The following is an 18,471-nucleotide window of genomic DNA, read 5'->3' on the forward strand; positions in this document are numbered from 1 at the left end:
AGTTACAATAAGAGACATGTATGACTTTTAGGTGGCTACCATCAACTCCCCCATAAGACATGGTAATGCCCAAATATTCTCCCCAATCGATTCATACTTTAATGCCCCCCACCCCCCTCTCTCTCACTCTCACTCTCACTCACTCTCTCACTCTCTCACTCTCTCTCTCTCTCTCTCAAAGGCATACACATACACACAAAAATCACAATACACATGAATCGTGTTCAAAAGGTTTGTTGAATACCGATTTGACTCAATGCCTTCTACACATTTTATTGCTTGCTTGCTCTTCACTGCTCAGAACTGCTGTCGGTCCCTCCTGGAATGAGAAGTATATGAGAAATTCTGTATCATAACTGTTTAGTCCCCTTAGTTTCACTGTAACTTTTGTGTCTGCCTGTTCCTCGTGAAACTGTGTATTCTAGATAATATTTTGGCAACAAATGTGTTCTCTATTCAGAAAATGTTAAAGAAAGATTAACTATGTTCATGAAAAAAACACTTTGGCTCCAGTAATATGACGGCGGGGGACTCCAAAAGTCGATTTCACATATTGTTCCCATGTGGGGGATTGAACACGGGCCTTCGGCGTGAAGAGCGAACGCTTTGACCTTAGGCTTCCCCATCGTCCCTTATCTGATTTTGAACCCTGTCATCTATAAATTAACTGTTTGTCTGTTTAACGCTTCATATATTTGTTTCCCAAATATAGAAGTACGACAATGGACCATTATTTGTTAGCTGTTTTACGCCGCTCTCAACAATATCCCAGCTTCGTGACGGCGGTCTGTAAGTAATCGAGTCTCCAATGATTACCATCGTGAGCATCGATCCACGCTGTTGGGATACGACGACATGCGTCAACCAAGTCAGCGTGCCTGACCACCAGATACTGTTAGTCGCCTCTTATGACAAGCACAGTGGCCTCTTACGACAAACATGGGTTGCGGAAAACCAATTCTCCAACTGTACTGGGTGATTCTACTGCGGGTGCTACAACTTAATACTCACTTGATTAATACATCTGCTATGAAGATTAAAGGTAATATGACTGTGATGCTACTAGAAAAAAAATAACCTCAAAACTTATTCTCCTTTTAAATAATAACACGAACCATGTGGTAGTAGTCTCATCCCCGCCGTCATCTTATGGGCTGAAAAAGACAAATACTTGTTTATCATGTGTATTGTAAAAATGTTTGTTTGTTATTGAACGCCTCATTCATCAAAATGCCGGCTATATGTCCGTAATTAATCGAGTCTTGACCGGACAATCCAGTGATCGACATCATGAGCATGGACCTACGCAAATGCGATACGATGACAGGCATCAACTAAGTCAACGAGCCTGACCACCAGATCCTGTAAGTCGCCACTTACGACAAGCTTTGGTTGCTGAAGACCAATTCTCACCCGGATCTTCACGGGTGATCACAATGTTATTTGTTGCCATTTGAAAGACTGTAACAAAGCCAGAGATCTCAGCACGAATATCAAAACTGCTCCTGATACAAATACTTCACACAATGGTCGGCTTCCGCAAGTGATTTATAGGTTAATCAGAGGGCCTTCAAAGAGAGAATAGAGATTGCATCTTCCTTGAACTGGAACAAAACTGTTCACATAACCATGATGGCTACTTGTATTTCTGTGATGTACATAGGGTTAATATTTAACTGGTTTTGTAACTTTCTGAATGGTATAAGACTGATCAATGAATATCCTGGTGTGCTGTGTTCCATGTTTTAACATGTCTGCTGGGCTCCCTGTGATACATGCTATGTTGCTGTTGTGCCATGTTCCATGTTTTAACATGTCTGCTGGGCTCCCTGTGATACATGTGATGTTGCTGTTGTGCCATGTTCCATGTTTTAACATGTCCCCTAGGCTACCTGTGATACATGTGATGTTACTGTTGTGCTGTGTTCCTTGTTTTGAGGTGTCTCCTGGGCTACCTGTGATACATGTGATGTTGCTGTTGTGCTGTGTTCCTTGTTTTGAGGTGTCCCCTAGGCTACCTGTGATACACGTGATGTTGCTGTTGTGTCGTGTTCCTTGTTTTAACGTGTCCCCTTGGCTCCCTGTGATACATGCTATGTTGCTCTGTGCCGTGTTGCTTGTTTAAACATATCCCCTTGGCTCCCTGTGATACATGTGATGTTGCTGTTGTGCCGTGTTGCTTGTTTAAACATATCCCCTTGGCTCCCTGTGATACATGTGATGTTGCTGTTGTGCCGTGTTGCTTGTTTAAACATATCCCCTTGGCTCCCTGTGATACATGTGATGTTGCTGTTGTGCCGTGTTGCTTGTTTAAACATATCCCCTTGGCTCCCTGTAATACATGTGATGTTGCTGTTGTGCCGTGTTCCATGTTTAAACATGTCCCCTTGGCTCCCTGTGATACATGTGATGTTGCTGTTGTGCCGTGTTCCTTGTTTTAACCTGTCTGCTGGCTACCTGTGATATATGTGATTTTGCTGTTGTGATTTAACTTACCAGGCTGGTTCGAATCCGAGACTTGGACAGTAAGTGGGCTCGGACGTGGTGTACGGCAGCGTTCCTACCTTCTCACAAGTTGTGGAGTTGAAAATGTCGAGTTCGCTTTAAGAAGAAAAAACATGCCTGTTACAACCATCATACTCATTTCCCATCCAAGATCAAATGGGGTTTGACATTAAAGATCTTAGGTATTCAACTTGTTACCGGTTGAATCCACAAAGACATCATAGTAAGTCGGATGGTCTGGAAGGGAACGTGAATGCTTTGGCTTTATTTTCGATGATCAAACAAAAAAGTATCAGGGAATATTGCTAAAAGCGGCGTTAATCCATACTCATTCACTCACGTCTTGATATTAATACATTCTACTTATAATTAAACCAGACAGACACGTAATGCAGAATGCCCCTATAAAGTACCTCTCTTGATAGCAAGGTCGCGCTGCGTTGCACAAAACACAAGTACAAACTCAACTTATTTTCAGGGGACCTATTCAGTCATCAATGGAAATAGATCTTTCCTTTGCACATTGTACACTTACCTGACACCAAGGTAGGCCAGGTATATCAAAGAGGAACAGCGGTTGACCTTGACGTTCCCGCATGGTTTGCCCGGAATGCAGTACAGCAGCTTGAAACATTTGGTCGCAATGTCGTAGATCCACACACCACCAGCATCATCAATAAACACGATCCTGTCTGTCGAAGAAAACAAATCAAATTTTGTGTTAATCACCGCTTCATTTCAAAGAATGACATGTAACAGTTCGTAGCTATATCCAGTTATCTCAACGGGGATTTGACGCTAACCTCTTCTCTTCAAAAGAAAGCGATTATGTCTCCTCGGTATTCCGTAGTTTCCACCAAACATTTTCACCACTGCTAACAAATGATTCATTTTGGGCATATCAGATACGGTATCGGATGTCATGGCGTTAGTATACGACGTTAATTAGCAATATATCAAAGAATCCTTTTCGGACCAGGTTGGAGTATATGTTCCATTATACGTACCTTCGTCAATGACGTCAAACGATTTAATGGCCATTGAAAACTTCAGTTTGGTCTGCAAATCTCCACCTGTCTCGTTGACGCACTTGATCTCCTTGCAGTCGCTGAAGTACACTCGCCTTAAAGAGAAGATGATTCCTTGCAGTCAACATGGATTATTGTTTATTTGCCTGACAAACGTATGCCAAATTTCATTTGAGGATACTTCAGGCCCTTTTTTTTTTAAACATCACCCACCAATGTGCTTGGTGTCTTATATTTATAAGGCCAAGCACCTAATCAGATGTATATATTGAATAATCTGACCAGGTGTTGCCATTGACCTTGCTGGTCTATACTTGGCAATTTTCCAAGCTTTCGCTTGAACTTTTAACTGTTAATATGTAAAACTTGAATAACCTTACTCAATCTATTTACTAAGATAAGGAACATTCACGAGCAGAGATGGTAAATATGGTAAATAACATCGCCCTCGCCTTGGTGCCCTGGGCCTGATACTCACTGTAGTGGGCCTCACGAACCATAAGGCTCTATGTTTTAAAAGACAGGTTTGGATGTTTCAAGAGAAATAAACCAATCCGAGAAAAGGAGTATGAGAAAAATATAAATACATTTCCTTTCCCACTTGTATCACTGGTGAACGGCTGATCCAGTTGTCTAAGGCGCCGCAAGTTGCTGTTCAGAGTTGCGTCCCTTGGGAACGCCAGAAACCTATGATTGTTGGTTCGAATCCCGGTTCGCCCCGATAGTGTTTCTAGGTTTGTCAGCACCATGCCCGTACTCGTGGGTTTCACCGAAGTGGTAAACGTCTGAGACCCGCATCACTTCGGTCTTTCCTCCCACATTAAGCAGACATGCCGTGATATAACTGGAATACTGTTCAAAGCACCGTTAAATCCAACACACTCACTCACTCACTTGACCTACACTGCATATAATTAATCTTAAATTGAATAATTAAGGAACTAGACCGTTATGAACAGTAATTTTGTGTAAAATACAGAAACATAACTGCGATACCAACCCATTAAAAGCTCTGACTCCCCCAGCCTGGCAGGAAATCTCGGTAAGAAGCGACAAAGTGCCGCCAGATTTAGGAATGGACGCAAGGTGATCGATACCCGTGTTGTTATAATCATGAATGGCGAAAAACAGCAGATCAACCGAGACAGCGATACCAGTACCGGTTCCAAACTCTTCCGCTAGACAGAGACAAACATATAATACACAAATATAATAGTGTAATATGGAAGCATACAGTCAACATTTGTAGTTTAACGGGCGGTGGGGTAGACTAGTGGTTAAAGAGTTCGCTCGTTACGAAGAAGCTTCAACCATCCATAGAAGAAAATGAAAATGGTGTGAAAATTCTAGATTGGTTTCCGCATTATGGTTTAACCTCTTAGTGTTTGATTGTTGACGTTTCTGTATTACTGGCAGGACATTAACGAGGTATTGAGGGTGTAACGACTTACCGAGTAGTATGTTGATTGTGATCCCGACCACGCAAATAATCCGGAAGGGCCGAAACGAGATGATGTATACGTAGTAAATTGATGCATTGTCTCCGCTTACTGTAATAGCGCTGACATTATAAGTCACATCCAAACTTGGCAGGATCGTCCCCACTGGGTCAACCTGAGCAATGTCGGTCCGATCGCATCCACCAACAAGTGCGGCACATCCTTCCACTGTAAAACATCAGCGTAAATCTTGTGATTGGGAAATTTGTAACCCTGATCTACACGGCGACAAGCATGGGTTGCTGAAGACCTATTCTGACCCTGATCTTCACGGGGACAAGCATGGGTTGTATTACGAAATACAAATCATACAAGCATAAAACTTGATAAAGTGAAAGGTATATATGACTGAATTTCAACTAGACGGTTGAACATTTCTTGTCTGGAACTAGTTTTCTCCAGTATACTGAATTTGTCAGTTCAATTGTTCTAATGACAGTCAGCTTAAAAGTATTTTCATGTCCTTTCATAGATCAATCTGGTCTCTTGTCAACATGAAGGCGGTTCAGATGAACGCTCTCTCCGATTTTGCCTTTCGTTCGTTTCTCTACTTACGTGCAGGACAGTCCGTTGATTGATCCCCGATCAATGCTGTCAGATTGTTGATAAGATCGCAAAGTGTGGCGTTGAGGGCTTCGAGATCACTTTCAAAGCAATCTCCGGGAGCTGAAACAGAAATATACATCAACTGTCGTTCTTTATTTAAAACCATCACTTTGTGTTTGTTCCGGTTTATTGACGATACAATGCTGTGATCAGCCGTACATGTATTGAAACTTGGAACTTAAACACACCTGTAGGTATGGAAACATCTACAATTGTAAACAGTTCAGCTTTAAATAAGTTAGATGTCATCATATTCTCTGTAAAAGTCCAGTGCTTCTCTTATGTGAAATGGCATATTGGTTCCACAATGGTCTCAAATAATTATGTTTCTTTGTGACATCACACCGAATGAACCTCATAATGTTGATGAAATATTACAAACTAAAGATTGAGTAAAGTATAAGTCTTGAATCGTTTAAGACATAACACAGGTGTCTCAGTGGTTTAAGGCTTCGAAATTCACTCTGTGATCCTCAACACTGCCAGAATTCACTGATGGCAGGTTCGAACTCACTATTCGACCTGATAATAATAATACACTGATTGTATGCCAGAGGACCACGTGTTGTACAAATGTTAACAAATGGACACATTCCAGCCAGACGCCAATGGTGTGTAGACCGTATAGCCTGAGAGAACTGCCGATGACCTCGTGTAATGTTTTCAGATCAGTCCAGAATCATTCTGGACTTTCTGGATTGACGGGGACGTGTGTAAAGGAGTCGAAACGAACGTCAAGTAAAGGCAGCATGGCAGATTTGGGGAGGATCTCTAATGATATGGGGCGGGAATCACCATGTCTGAAAGAACGCCACTGCATAATGTGCATGGATGGGTGACTTAACAATACTTCTGAGACATCATATCGGCGCCAATAAGTGTGTCGCATCTAATGATTCTGCTTATCATAAGCTGCGATTGACTTGATTTCATTGATTGTTTGTGCATGTACCAGCGAAGCGGCGGCTGCAACGCGTTTACCGTCTACGGCCTATTGACCTGCTGGAGAAGCATGCAGTGACCAATACGTCCCATGTTTCAGTCTGTGGCTACAGATTATGGAACAGTGCCAACAAAGCCAAAATGCTGATGATCGACGTCAGGGCGGTCCAGGTCAACGACAAGAGTACAGGATCAATTGATCCAAAACAAGGCTTTACGAAATCGAGCTCCAAAGTTAACGGTGAATCAAATTGCTGCAATCTTTCGTCAGGCTTCTAGTGAACGAGTTACGGGTCAAACGATGATGCAGCTCTTGTCCATTCAGCTCACCTCCATGTTCGGCGGCCACGTGTTTTTGAGGTCATTTTTGCCAAAAGGCATCAAAGGTGGTGACCGTCGAAACTGGGGTAACCGTCGCTGGTCACGTGTAATGTTTTCAGATGAGTCACTATTTACATTTTGTACTTCCTTGATAGGCGCTGTTGTGTCTGGCGACGTCGAAATGAACATCAAGTCAATTTCTGACCTGACCTAAGACACGAGTCACCCAGCATAGATCGGGCATCACCGGTGGGGCAGATAACGCTCACCTCTTCGCGAACATATGGTTTCATCACTATCTGATAGTAATTCACAAACACATGCTCATGATAAAGTCGGAATCGTACAAACGACTCTGTTATTGGCAGAGATTGTTTATAAATATAGAAGCAGTTTTGTCGCTTTCATTCATTTGTATATTTTTGTACTCCACCATCCCACACTGCAAAGTTAAGGGAGGCTGATACAAGGGGCATTTGTTACTAGGCGTGGTGACCATGTATATATATAGTACCGACAAAAATAAGGGAATTAAAGATTTTAATGCAGCTGTCGTTGAGGTGTACATTAGCAATATCGCGGCGGGCATCCAAACGCAACATCTAGTCACAGTGACATTTCACACCATGCATGAGCAGCACATGTCCACACAATCAAAGTGTGTTTGTGCTTGTAGGGGAAACTAGAACCACTAATCCAATTGAGCTAAGCGCACGCTTAAAAATGCCTCCAAGACAGTATCTCAATGAACAGACAATTGGCGAATTGTGGACACGATAGAGCCGGAGGGGGCGTGAATATCCCAAGTTGCCTGAATGTTTGACAAATCAAAAAAATGTAATTTCTGTGACAAGTACCGTCAAACGGGCATGATTGCAATGAGACCACGGCGTGGCAGGCCTAAAAGCCGACAGCCGACAAGGTCGTCTCATTAACAGAAGGTTAATTTCAACATCTACCTATAAAAACTGGCACAATGGCACACTGCAGCCCGCCTGATGGCAAGGCGTCTTGTGAAGGGTGTTACCCTAACGGCTTACTGTAGGCGGCAAAGATTGGGGTGGGCTAGGCGACAACAGGGATGAGCTCTGCGCCAATGGCGTTAAACGATGTTTACAGGCGAATCAAGGCTTTGCCTCCGATTCAGAGATGGCTGAAAACGTTGTTGGCCATGAAGCAGCGATCGGTATGCCAGGGCGTCGGTATGAGGGCGGTGGTGTCGTGGTGACAGGCGAACCTTTTTGTCTTTTATTCATGGACAATTGACTGGCCAGAAATATGTTGAAACTTTCCGTCCTGTCATTGTTCTCTTCGCTAAAATTATCGGCAGAAATGTGAACTGCAAGATGACAATACCAGACCACATCATGCCCATACCGTCGGGACGAGAGGGCACACGGACATTGGACTGGCCTGCCAGAGTCACGGCAACCGCCAACGTGGCCCAGCTTGGGGTAGCTCTTCAGGCGGAATGACAGGCAATACCGAGGTAAACCATTCGCAAGTTGGTCAACAGTATGCCACCTGGGTGCCGTGCATGTGTCGCCCAACATGGTGGACACATCAGATAGTGATGATATTGAATTTTACAGACATTTGTCGTCTTTGATAACACCTATGATAACCTTTAGGGTAAGTCATTTAGGCAAGAAGTCCCCATGGGCACCAATTGTGCTTCTCTTCATGCCGATCTGTTTCTTTGTGCATATGACTTGGATTTCTGCAAGGCTTTTGGCCAAGAATTAAACTTAATCTTTAGGTTTGTCATATGATGGTTTTATCGGCAGGATACATCAAACGGATGAAAACGGTACCCGTTTGGGTCATATATGGTCATCTTTGGAGATATAAATTGCAAAACAATTTAACGAGGACACCAGCCAAGCGGGATTACTAAAGTCTGAAAGTATACCCCTCTTCAAAGAATACCTGGGTAGATTCTACAAGTTCCCAGAATCTACCCCTGGTTGTAATCTGGGTGCTCACAGAATCTACCCCCAAGTTATAACTATAATCTAGGAGCTCCCAGAATCTACCCCAGGTTATAACTATAATCTAGGAGCTCCCAGAATCTACCCCAGGTTATAACTATAATCTAGGAGCTCCCAGAATCTACCCCAGGTTATAACTATAATCTAGGGGCTCCCAGAATCTACCTCGGGTTATAGCTATAATCTGGGGGCTCACAGAATCTACCCCAGGTTATAACTATAATCTAGGAGCTCCCAGAATCTACCCCAGGTTATAACTATAATCTAGGGGCTCCGAGAATCTACCTCGGGTTATATACTATAATCTGGGGGCTCCCAGAATCTACACCAGTCCTGTTTGATAAAAACATTTTTATTTCATGAATGCACATGAAGTTTTCCTTTTAAGGGATGCAACTCTCTCCATTTTGAATTTTTAGATTCAATAACAAGTTATTATTTTCTACACCGGGGTTGATTCTAGGAAGCTCATTTCTAGTGTGAAGCCCATTTCTAGTGTGAAGCCCATTTCTAGTGTCCCCCGCCGTGATATTGCTGCAATATTGCTAAAAGCGGCGTAAAACCATACTCACTCACTCCTAACTATATGACATGGCAAGCAGACTCTAAACAACGTACATCTTCCCTTTGATCAAGGTATTCTTGTAAGTAAGGATAAGACAAACGGAGGAACAACTTCTTTATTACAATTACAACACCGTTATCAAGCAAGTGAAACGTCGCTCCTAATTGTAATAAAGAAGCTGTTCATCTATATATCTATCCTTACTTACTTCTCCAACTTCTTAATGCTTCTCAAAGATGGGAAAAATATACTTTATAGATAACGACTTCTTGTTTATTGCATATAGCGACGTTCCGATATATACGTAAACTATGGTTATAACTAACTGAGAGGGACCACTAAGTTTAGCTTGTAATAACCGTAGTTCGTTATAAGCATATATACAGCATATATATAATAAATGGCCCGTTCGTTATATCGGTCAGTTTATAAGCGTGTTCGTTATAAACGTAGTTTACTGTAGATAACCAAGTGATTAGAGGTACAAATGCATGACATCCTGCGATAAGCAGCACATTAACATTGATAACAACGGGTAATAGAATAGCAAATAAGTAGCATACAGTTAAATAGACAATTCCCTCCCATTGACTAACCCACCGGTGATTAGAAGAGATTAGTGAAAACGCCCAATCTGTTTCATATTAAAGATCTATGCATTATGATTCAGAGTGAGAGAAAGGAAGGATGACTTCAACTTTCCAATTGTCAACTATCCCTTTATGTCAAGCAATATTCCGTAGCTCCAACCTTTGTTGTCTCTATTTCACTACTTTTGAGGGACGATCAAGCATGCGCTTCCTCCTAAGAATTCAAAGAGCGTCATATGATTCTTGCTCAGATGTTCTATGGTAGACATGTGGAGGGCGTTTCCAAATTTGACGCATCAGTGACAAACATTACGTTCGATGCAATTCTTGCAATTTTGACTTGGACCACATAATGGCATGTTTTTGCATGTGTTTGTGACGGGGGCCACCGGTGGAGCAGGATACGGGCACCTTTTCGCGAACACCTGGTGTCATCACTATTGATACAGATACCTCTTATGATTAAGGAAAGGGTTTTGTCGCTTTAAAAGACTACCCACCACTGTCATCGTGTTGTTTGCACCCTTACAATACACCGCCAACATGTTCTCTTGATTGTCATATTACGCCTAATCCTTCCGTTTCCTTTTCCATGCAATACCATCTCTTGATACCTCTTTGTATTTCTGTAATCAGCTGTTTTTTGCTAATATCCCCTACTTGTTTTAGAGTGTTTAGATCAAGAGTTCAACAGTCACTTTGCGCATACGCGAATTGAAATGTAAATATTGAATCCTGAGATACAAGTGCTCCTGAAGCTAGAAACTATAGCTGGACTAAAGAAAAGCTATCTGATGCAGACCGCCTTCGTGGTCAAGTCGTAGATAGTCCGCCCGGAGAGCGATAGGTCCGGGGCTCGATCCCCGGCCGCGTCATTCCATAAGACGTTAAAATATGAAACTTGTTGTTACCCTGTCTGGCGCTCGGCAGTAGGGTCGGCTCGGAGTAAGTATACAATAGACGCCACGTTGTAGGTTTAGATTAGATTAGATTCTGTAATGCTTAATATATCTTTTTCAAAAATGACATTTACTTACTCTGACATGGGCACTGTTCATTGGTGACATCAAAGATACACTGGAAATCAGCCTTAGCGGTTTCTAGGTGGGTCAAGAGGCCAGCAAGCTTGTCGGGGAGCTCATCTGGTCCAGGCGGACATCCCAGTGATGGCGCAAGGACAGCCAGGAGAACTATGAAGAGACCGTTGCCGAACATCGTCATGTTGATTCCGATTGACTTTCCTCCTCATCCTCAAGAGTTATTATAGGCATTCGAAATTCTCGTGGACCAGTAGATACCTGTCACGTATCCAGGTGTGTCACCCACGTGGTAATATCTACCACGCTGTATGTAATTGATTTTGACAAATATTTGTGCAAACTGCAGCATATTTTTACGAATTGAAACAGATGGGAATATTCAGGTTTTGTCTGTTGTTACGTGTGGTATGAACGGCAGGGGTTCCCGCTACTACCACAAATAACAATTTCAAGAATCACACAACAATCTCTGAAGTTTAAAGATAGATTTTATAATTTAAACAAAGATAAGTATATAACAATTCTCAGTTACTGGGCAAGGCACTCATACACATCTATTTAGGCAAAGCAACATGGCAAATGTGCAATATAGATAATAGTCACCTCAGATTTCTTGACATTACATTCCCAATGAATTCCATTTCACATTGTTCCAACTTATATATCACAGTTCACAGGATAACTGGGTAACAACAGTTTCCTCCTTCGAAGCGTCGACATGACCTTCTAACTTTGTCTCCGGGCATAACGCTGGGCTGAACTGCCCTTGTTCAGTTAAACCATATTGCTCCCTCTCCAATTCTTTTTCCTTCCCCCTTTCTGTTCGATAACTTGCTTTCATATAGTAAACAAATTTCCAAGTAAGCTATCTACTACAGTACACAACAAAAGGTTGATCGGCCCACACTAATCAGCTACCAAGCCAACTCAAACTCCAATCACCCCACAAGCACGTTTCCCCCCGTCAGGCAGCTTGCTTAACTCAATCAAGCATGACGCCGTCCACCCAAACTGGACCCCTTGTGAACCACACAAATATACAACATCACTCATAACACTGTTTGACATGTAATTTATATTGGTTGAAGGACATTTTACAACCTTCGCGTAGAGCGGATTGGGTATCAAAAGTTCAGACTCAGTAGTCTCGGATCTAAGGGCAGAAAATGATCCTTGAAAAAAAATGGTTTGTCCTATTTAGATTATTTATCCCCTACAGGAGAAGTGTGAAGCGTTCTCGCTATCGCCCGCCTTGATATGGCAGGAATAATGCCAATGCGGCGAAAACCAACACACAATCATACATTTGTATTCTATATTATTCTCTACATTTACAAACACTACATCTTTTACTTACAAATTGCTTAATATTGCAGCTTTATATTGAAACGAGATTCTAATCATGGACGTGGAACCTGATAAAGCATGTTCCCCTTCATGTCGAGCAGAGCGCCTCCGTGGCCTTGCTGTAGAGCGTCCGCACGGAGAGCGAAAGGTTCGGGGTTCGATCCCCGACCTTGTCATACCGAAAAAACATTAAAAGATCGTACTTGTTGATACCCTACTCGGCATTGAGGGGCTAAAAAAAGACTGGTCGGTTCGGAGTCAGTATACTGTGTCTGAATGGGGTATTCATGGTAAACTGCAACAAGGTATCTCAGTGTGCTAGCACTATTAATCGGCATCAGTCCGGACTAACGCAAGCAGCCACACACACGCACGCACGCACGCACGCACACACACATACGTCGCTATATAAGTGCAATAATCTTCGACGCGACGTTAACCCCAGCAATATACCAACAGCTCCTGTTGGTGACGACTCCATTTCTTGGCTATTTAGGCGCAGAAGGACATGAACATTGTCTTCACATTTCATGGAAAGACAGACTTTGTTTTTAGCTTACTATAGCTTTTCAATCAACCTTTTTACCTTCCACGTTAAGTAATTCCAGAATTAATCTCAGGTAAACATTCCATTTACTGAATACGACACATAACTTGTCAACAACGCGTCGGTATTTCATATCAGTGAGCTATGCCTGTACTTTATCCAGGTCTATCTCACGTCAGTATTTCATATCAGTGGGCTATGCCTGTACCTTACCCAGGTCTATCTCAGGTCAGTGTTTCATATCAATGCGTTACACCTGTACCTTACCCAGATCTATCTCACGTCAGTATTTCATATCAGTGGGCTATACCTGTCCTTTACCCAGATCTATCTCACGTCAGTATTTCATATCAGTGGGCTATACCTGTACCTTACCCAGGTCTATCTCACGTCAGTATTCCATATCAGTGAGCTATACCTGTACCTTATCCAGGTCTATCTCACGTCCGTATTCCATATCAGTGAACTAAACCTGAACCTTAACCGGGTCTATCTCGCGTCGGTATTTCATATCAGTGAGCTATACCTGTACCTTATCCAGGTTTATCTTACCAGGTCTATCAAACGTCAGAATTCAGAATTATTTTGTAGAGGGCTATACTTATACCTTACCTATGTCTATCTAACGTCAGTATGTCATATCAGTGGGCTATACCTGTACCTTAGCTAGGTCTATCTCACGTCAGTATTTCATATCAGTGAGCTATACCTGTACCTTACCCATGTCTATCTGACGTCAGTATTTCATATAAGTTGGCTTTACATGTACCTTACCCAGGTGTATCTCACGTCAGTATTTCACATCAGTGGGCTATGCCTGTACCTTACCCAGGTGTATCTCACGTCAGTATTTTATATGAGTGAGCTATACCTGTCCCTTACCCAGGTCTATCTCACGTCAGTATTTCACATCAGTGGGCTATGCCTGTCCCTAATCCAGCTCTATCTCGCGTCAGTTTTTCATATCAGTGAGCTATACCTGAACCTTATCCAGGTTTATCTTACCAGGTCTATCAAACGTCAGAATTCAGAATTACATTGTAGAGGGCTATACTTATACCTATCCCAGGTCTATCTTACGTCAGTATTTCATATCAGTGAACGATATCTGTACCTTATCCAGGTCTATCTCAGGTCAGTGTTTCATATCAGTGCGTTATACCTGTACCTTATCCAGATCTATCTCAGGTCAGTATTTCATATTAGTGAGTGAGCTATACCTGTAATTATCCAGGTCTATCTCACGTCAGTATTTCATATCAGTGAGCTATACCTGTACCTTACCCATGTGTATCTGACGTCAGTATTTCATATCAGTGAGCTATACCTGTACCTTACCCAGGTCTATCACACGTCAGTATTTCATATCAGTGAGCTATACCTGTACCTTACCCATGTCTATCTGACGTCAGTATTTCATATCAGTGGCCGGTATCTGTACCTTAGCAAGGTCTATCTTACGTCAGTATTTCATATCAGTGGGCTATACCTGTCCTAAACCCAGGTCTATCTCACGTCGGTATTTCATATCAGTGAGCTATACCTGTCCCTAACCCTGGTCTATCTCACGTCAGTATTTCATATCAGTGAGCTATACCTGTACCTTACCCAGGTCTATCACACGTCAGTATTTCATATCAGTGAGCTATACCTGTACCTTACCCAGGTCTATCACACGTCAGTATTTCATATCAGTGAGCTATACCTGTACCTTACCCAGGTCTATCACACGTCAGTATTTCATATCAGTGAGCTATACCTGTACCTTACCCAGGTCTATCACACGTCAGTATTTCATATCAGTGAGCTATACCTGTACCTTACAGAGATCTGTCGCATGTCAACGTGTACCTCGTCTAAGTCTCTCTCACTTCAGTATTTCACAACAGTGAGTTACTCCTTTACCTATCTCGCGTCAGTAATTAATGTCTGTAGTCTACATATGCACCTCTGATGAGAGAGAGAGAGAGAGAGAGAGAGAGAGAGAGAGAGAGAGAGAGAGGGTGGGGAGGAGAGAGGGGTATTGGTTAGGTTCTACGCATTTTGCGACAATAATTCACTACTCGTACGGAAAATCCAAAGTGATTAAGTAGATACAGTTTATATTTACGAGTGGAATCTTTACTACTCTCTTTTTGCGTCCCTTTTAGCCCATGAATTATTATTTGAAATCCTTTTTAGAAAGCCTTTTTTTAATATAAATACAGCATATTCAAATGTACTGTTGAATGCGAAGATAAATTCATCACCAAAACTGTATCTATTTTGAAGAAAACAACAACTAACACCTATCATCTGTGGCAATATAAAGTCAAACCAACCTGACCCGTCCGGAGTAGAGTTGTGGACTGTACAGTCAAACCAAAGAGAGAGAGAGAGAGAGAGAGAGAGAGTTTTAGCCATCATCAAACGTGGGTGTTTACTTCCTGTTGTCAGGCAGGGCGTATTCTGAAATTGTAATTTATTCATATGGCGGAAAAGCCAGCATATGTTGTGCACCTGGGGCAACCCGTACCTGATCACAGCTGGCAGCTCCATGTCGAACATATTGATGTAAGATTTCTTTATTGAAAACGTGGGCTTCATTTTGTGAGACTAGAAACTTGAGTGTCTACGAGGTGGGATTAGTGTCCTCGGGGTGGGATTAGTGTCCACGAGGTGGGATGAGTGTCCACGAGGTGGGATGAGTGTCCACGAGGTGGGATGAGTGTCCACGAGGTGGGATGAGTGTCCTCGGGGTGGGATGAGTGGCCATGATGTGGGATGAGTGTCTACGAGGTGGGATGAGTGTCCATGAGGTGGGATGAGTGTCCAAGAAATCGGATTTGTGTCCACGAGTTGAGATGAGTGTCCCCGAGGCGGGATGAGTGCCAACGAGGTAGGATTAGTGTCCATGAGGTGGAATGAGGGTTATCAGGAAGGATAAGTGTAGGTGGCAATGAGGTGAGAAAAGTGTCAAGATGGGATGAGTATCCACGAGGTGGGATGAGTGTTCTCGAGGTGGGATGGGGATAATGAGGTGGGATAAGAGGGGACAATGAGGTAGGATAAGAGGGGACAATGAGGTGGGGTAAGAGGGGACAATGAGGTGGGATAAGAGGGACAATGAGGTGGGATAAGAGGGACAATGAGGTGGGGTAAGAGTGGACAATGAGGTGGAATAAGAGGGGACAATGAGGTGGTGTAAGAGTGGACAATGAGGTGGGATAAGAGGGGACAATGAGGTGGTGTAAGAGTGGACAATGAGGTTGGATAAGAGGGGACAATGAGGTGGGGTAAGAGTGGACAATGAGGTGGAATAAGAGGGGACAATGAGGTGGTGTAAGAGTGGACAATGAGGTTGGATAAGAGGGGACAATGAGGTGGGGTAAGAGTGGACAATGAGGTGGAATAAGAGGGGACAATGAGGTGGTGTAAGAGTGGACAATGAGGTGGGATAAGGGGGGACAATGAGGTGGTGTAAGAGTGGACAATGATGTGGGATAAGAGGGGACAATGAGGTGGTGTAAGAGTGGACAATGAGGTGGAATAAGAGGGGACAATGAGGTGGGATAAGAGTGGACAATGAGGTGGTGTAAGAGTGGACAATGAGGTTGGATAAGAGGGGACAATGAGGTGGGGTAAGAGTGGACAATGAGGTGGAATAAGAGGGGACAATGAGGTGGTGTAAGAGTGGACAATGAGGTGGGATAAGGGGGGACAATGAGGTGGTGTAAGAGTGGACAATGATGTGGGATAAGAGGGGACAATGAGGTGGTGTAAGAGTGGACAATGAGGTGGAATAAGAGGGGACAATGAGGTGGGATAAGAGTGGACAATGAGGTGGTGTAAGAGTGGACAATGAGGTTGGATAAGAGGGGACAATGAGGTGGGGTAAGAGTGGACAATGAGGTGGAATAAGAGGGGACAATGAGGTGGTGTAAGAGTGGACAATGAGGTGGGATAAGGGGGGACAATGAGGTGGTGTAAGAGTGGACAATGATGTGGGATAAGAGGGGACAATGAGGTGGTGTAAGAGTGGACAATGAGGTGGAATAAGAGGGGACAATGAGGTGGTGTAAGAGTGGACAATGAGGTTGGATAAGAGGGGACAATGAGGTGGGGTAAGAGTGGACAATGAGGTGGAATAAGAGGGGACAATGAGGTGGTGTAAGAGTGGACAATGAGGTGGGATAAGAGGGGACAATGAGGTGGTGTAAGAGTGGACAATGAGGTGGAATAAGAGGGGACAATGAGGTGGGATAAGAGTGGACAATGAGGTGGTGTAAGAGTGGACAATGAGGTTGGATAAGAGGGGACAATGAGGTGGGGTAAGAGTGGACAATGAGGTGGAATAAGAGGGGACAATGAGGTGGTGTAAGAGTGGACAATGAGGTGGGATAAGGGGGGACAATGAGGTGGTGTAAGAGTGGACAATGATGTGGGATAAGAGGGGACAATGAGGTGGTGTAAGAGTGGACAATGAGGTGGAATAAGAGGGGACAATGAGGTGGGATAAGAGGGGACAATGAGGTGGGATAAGAGGGGACAATGAGGTGGTGTAAGAGTGGACAATGATGAGGGATAAGAGGGGACAATGAGGTGGTGTAAGAGTGGACAATGAGGTGGGATAAGGGGGGACAATGCGGTTAAATTTAAGGCGACAATGGGGTGGGATAAGAGGGGACAATACGGTGGGATATGAGGAGACAATGAGGTGGGATAAGAGGGGACAATGCGGTTAAATATGAGGCGACAATGAGGTGGGATAAGAGGGGACAATGAGGTGGGATAAGAGGGGACAATGTGGTGGGATAAGAGGGGACAATGAGGTGGGGTAAGAGGGGACAATGAGGTGGGATAAGAGGGGACAATGTGGTGGGATAAGAGGGGACAATGAGGTGGGATAAGAGGGGACAATGTGGTGGGATAAGAGGGGACAATGAGGTGGGATAAGAGGGGACAATGTGGTGGGATAAGAGGGGACAATGAGGTGGGATAAGAGGGGACAATGTGGTGGGATAAGAGGGGACAATGAGGTGGGGTAAGAGGGACTATGAGGTGGGGTAAGAGTGGACAATGAGGTGGGGTAAAAGTGGACAATGAGGTGAGATATGAGGGGACAATGAGGTGGGATAAGAGGGGACAATGAGGCGGGATAAGAGTGGACAATGAGGTGGGATAAGAGGGGACAATGAGGTGGGATAAGAGGGGACAATGAGGTTGGATAAGAGGGGACAATGAGGTGGGATAAGAGGGGACAATGAGGTTGGATAAGAGGGGACAATGAGGTGGGATAAGAGGGGACAATGAGGTGGGGTAAGAGTGGACAATGAGGTTGGATAAGAGGGGACAATGAGGTGGGATAAGAGGGGACAATGAGGTGGGATAAGAGGGGACAATGAGGTTGGATAAGAGTGGACAATGAGGTGGGATAAGAGTGGACAATGAGGTTGGATAAGAGGGGACAATGAGGTGGGATAAGAGGGGACAATGAGGTTGGATAAGAGG

General features: G+C 43.6%; 1 protein-coding gene across 1 annotated transcript; it reads right to left on the minus strand.

Annotated features, from left to right (window-relative positions):
• Positions 1–297: 297 nt before the first annotated feature.
• Positions 298–11,307, minus strand: LOC124151858. Its single transcript, XM_048395892.1, has 8 exons — positions 11,085–11,307; positions 5,588–5,698; positions 4,985–5,200; positions 4,534–4,711; positions 3,513–3,628; positions 3,041–3,197; positions 2,497–2,601; positions 298–319 (listed from the first exon to the last, which is right to left on the minus strand). Exons 1-8 carry the CDS (start codon positions 11,266–11,268, stop codon positions 298–300), a joined length of 1,089 nt encoding a protein of 362 aa, XP_048251849.1. The 5' UTR covers positions 11,269–11,307.
• Positions 11,308–18,471: the final 7,164 nt, after the last annotated feature.

Source organism: Haliotis rufescens, unplaced genomic scaffold (genome assembly GCF_023055435.1).
Source record: "Haliotis rufescens isolate VD_foot unplaced genomic scaffold, xgHalRufe1.0.p SCAF_15, whole genome shotgun sequence".
Taxonomy (NCBI): domain Eukaryota; kingdom Metazoa; phylum Mollusca; class Gastropoda; order Lepetellida; family Haliotidae; genus Haliotis; species Haliotis rufescens.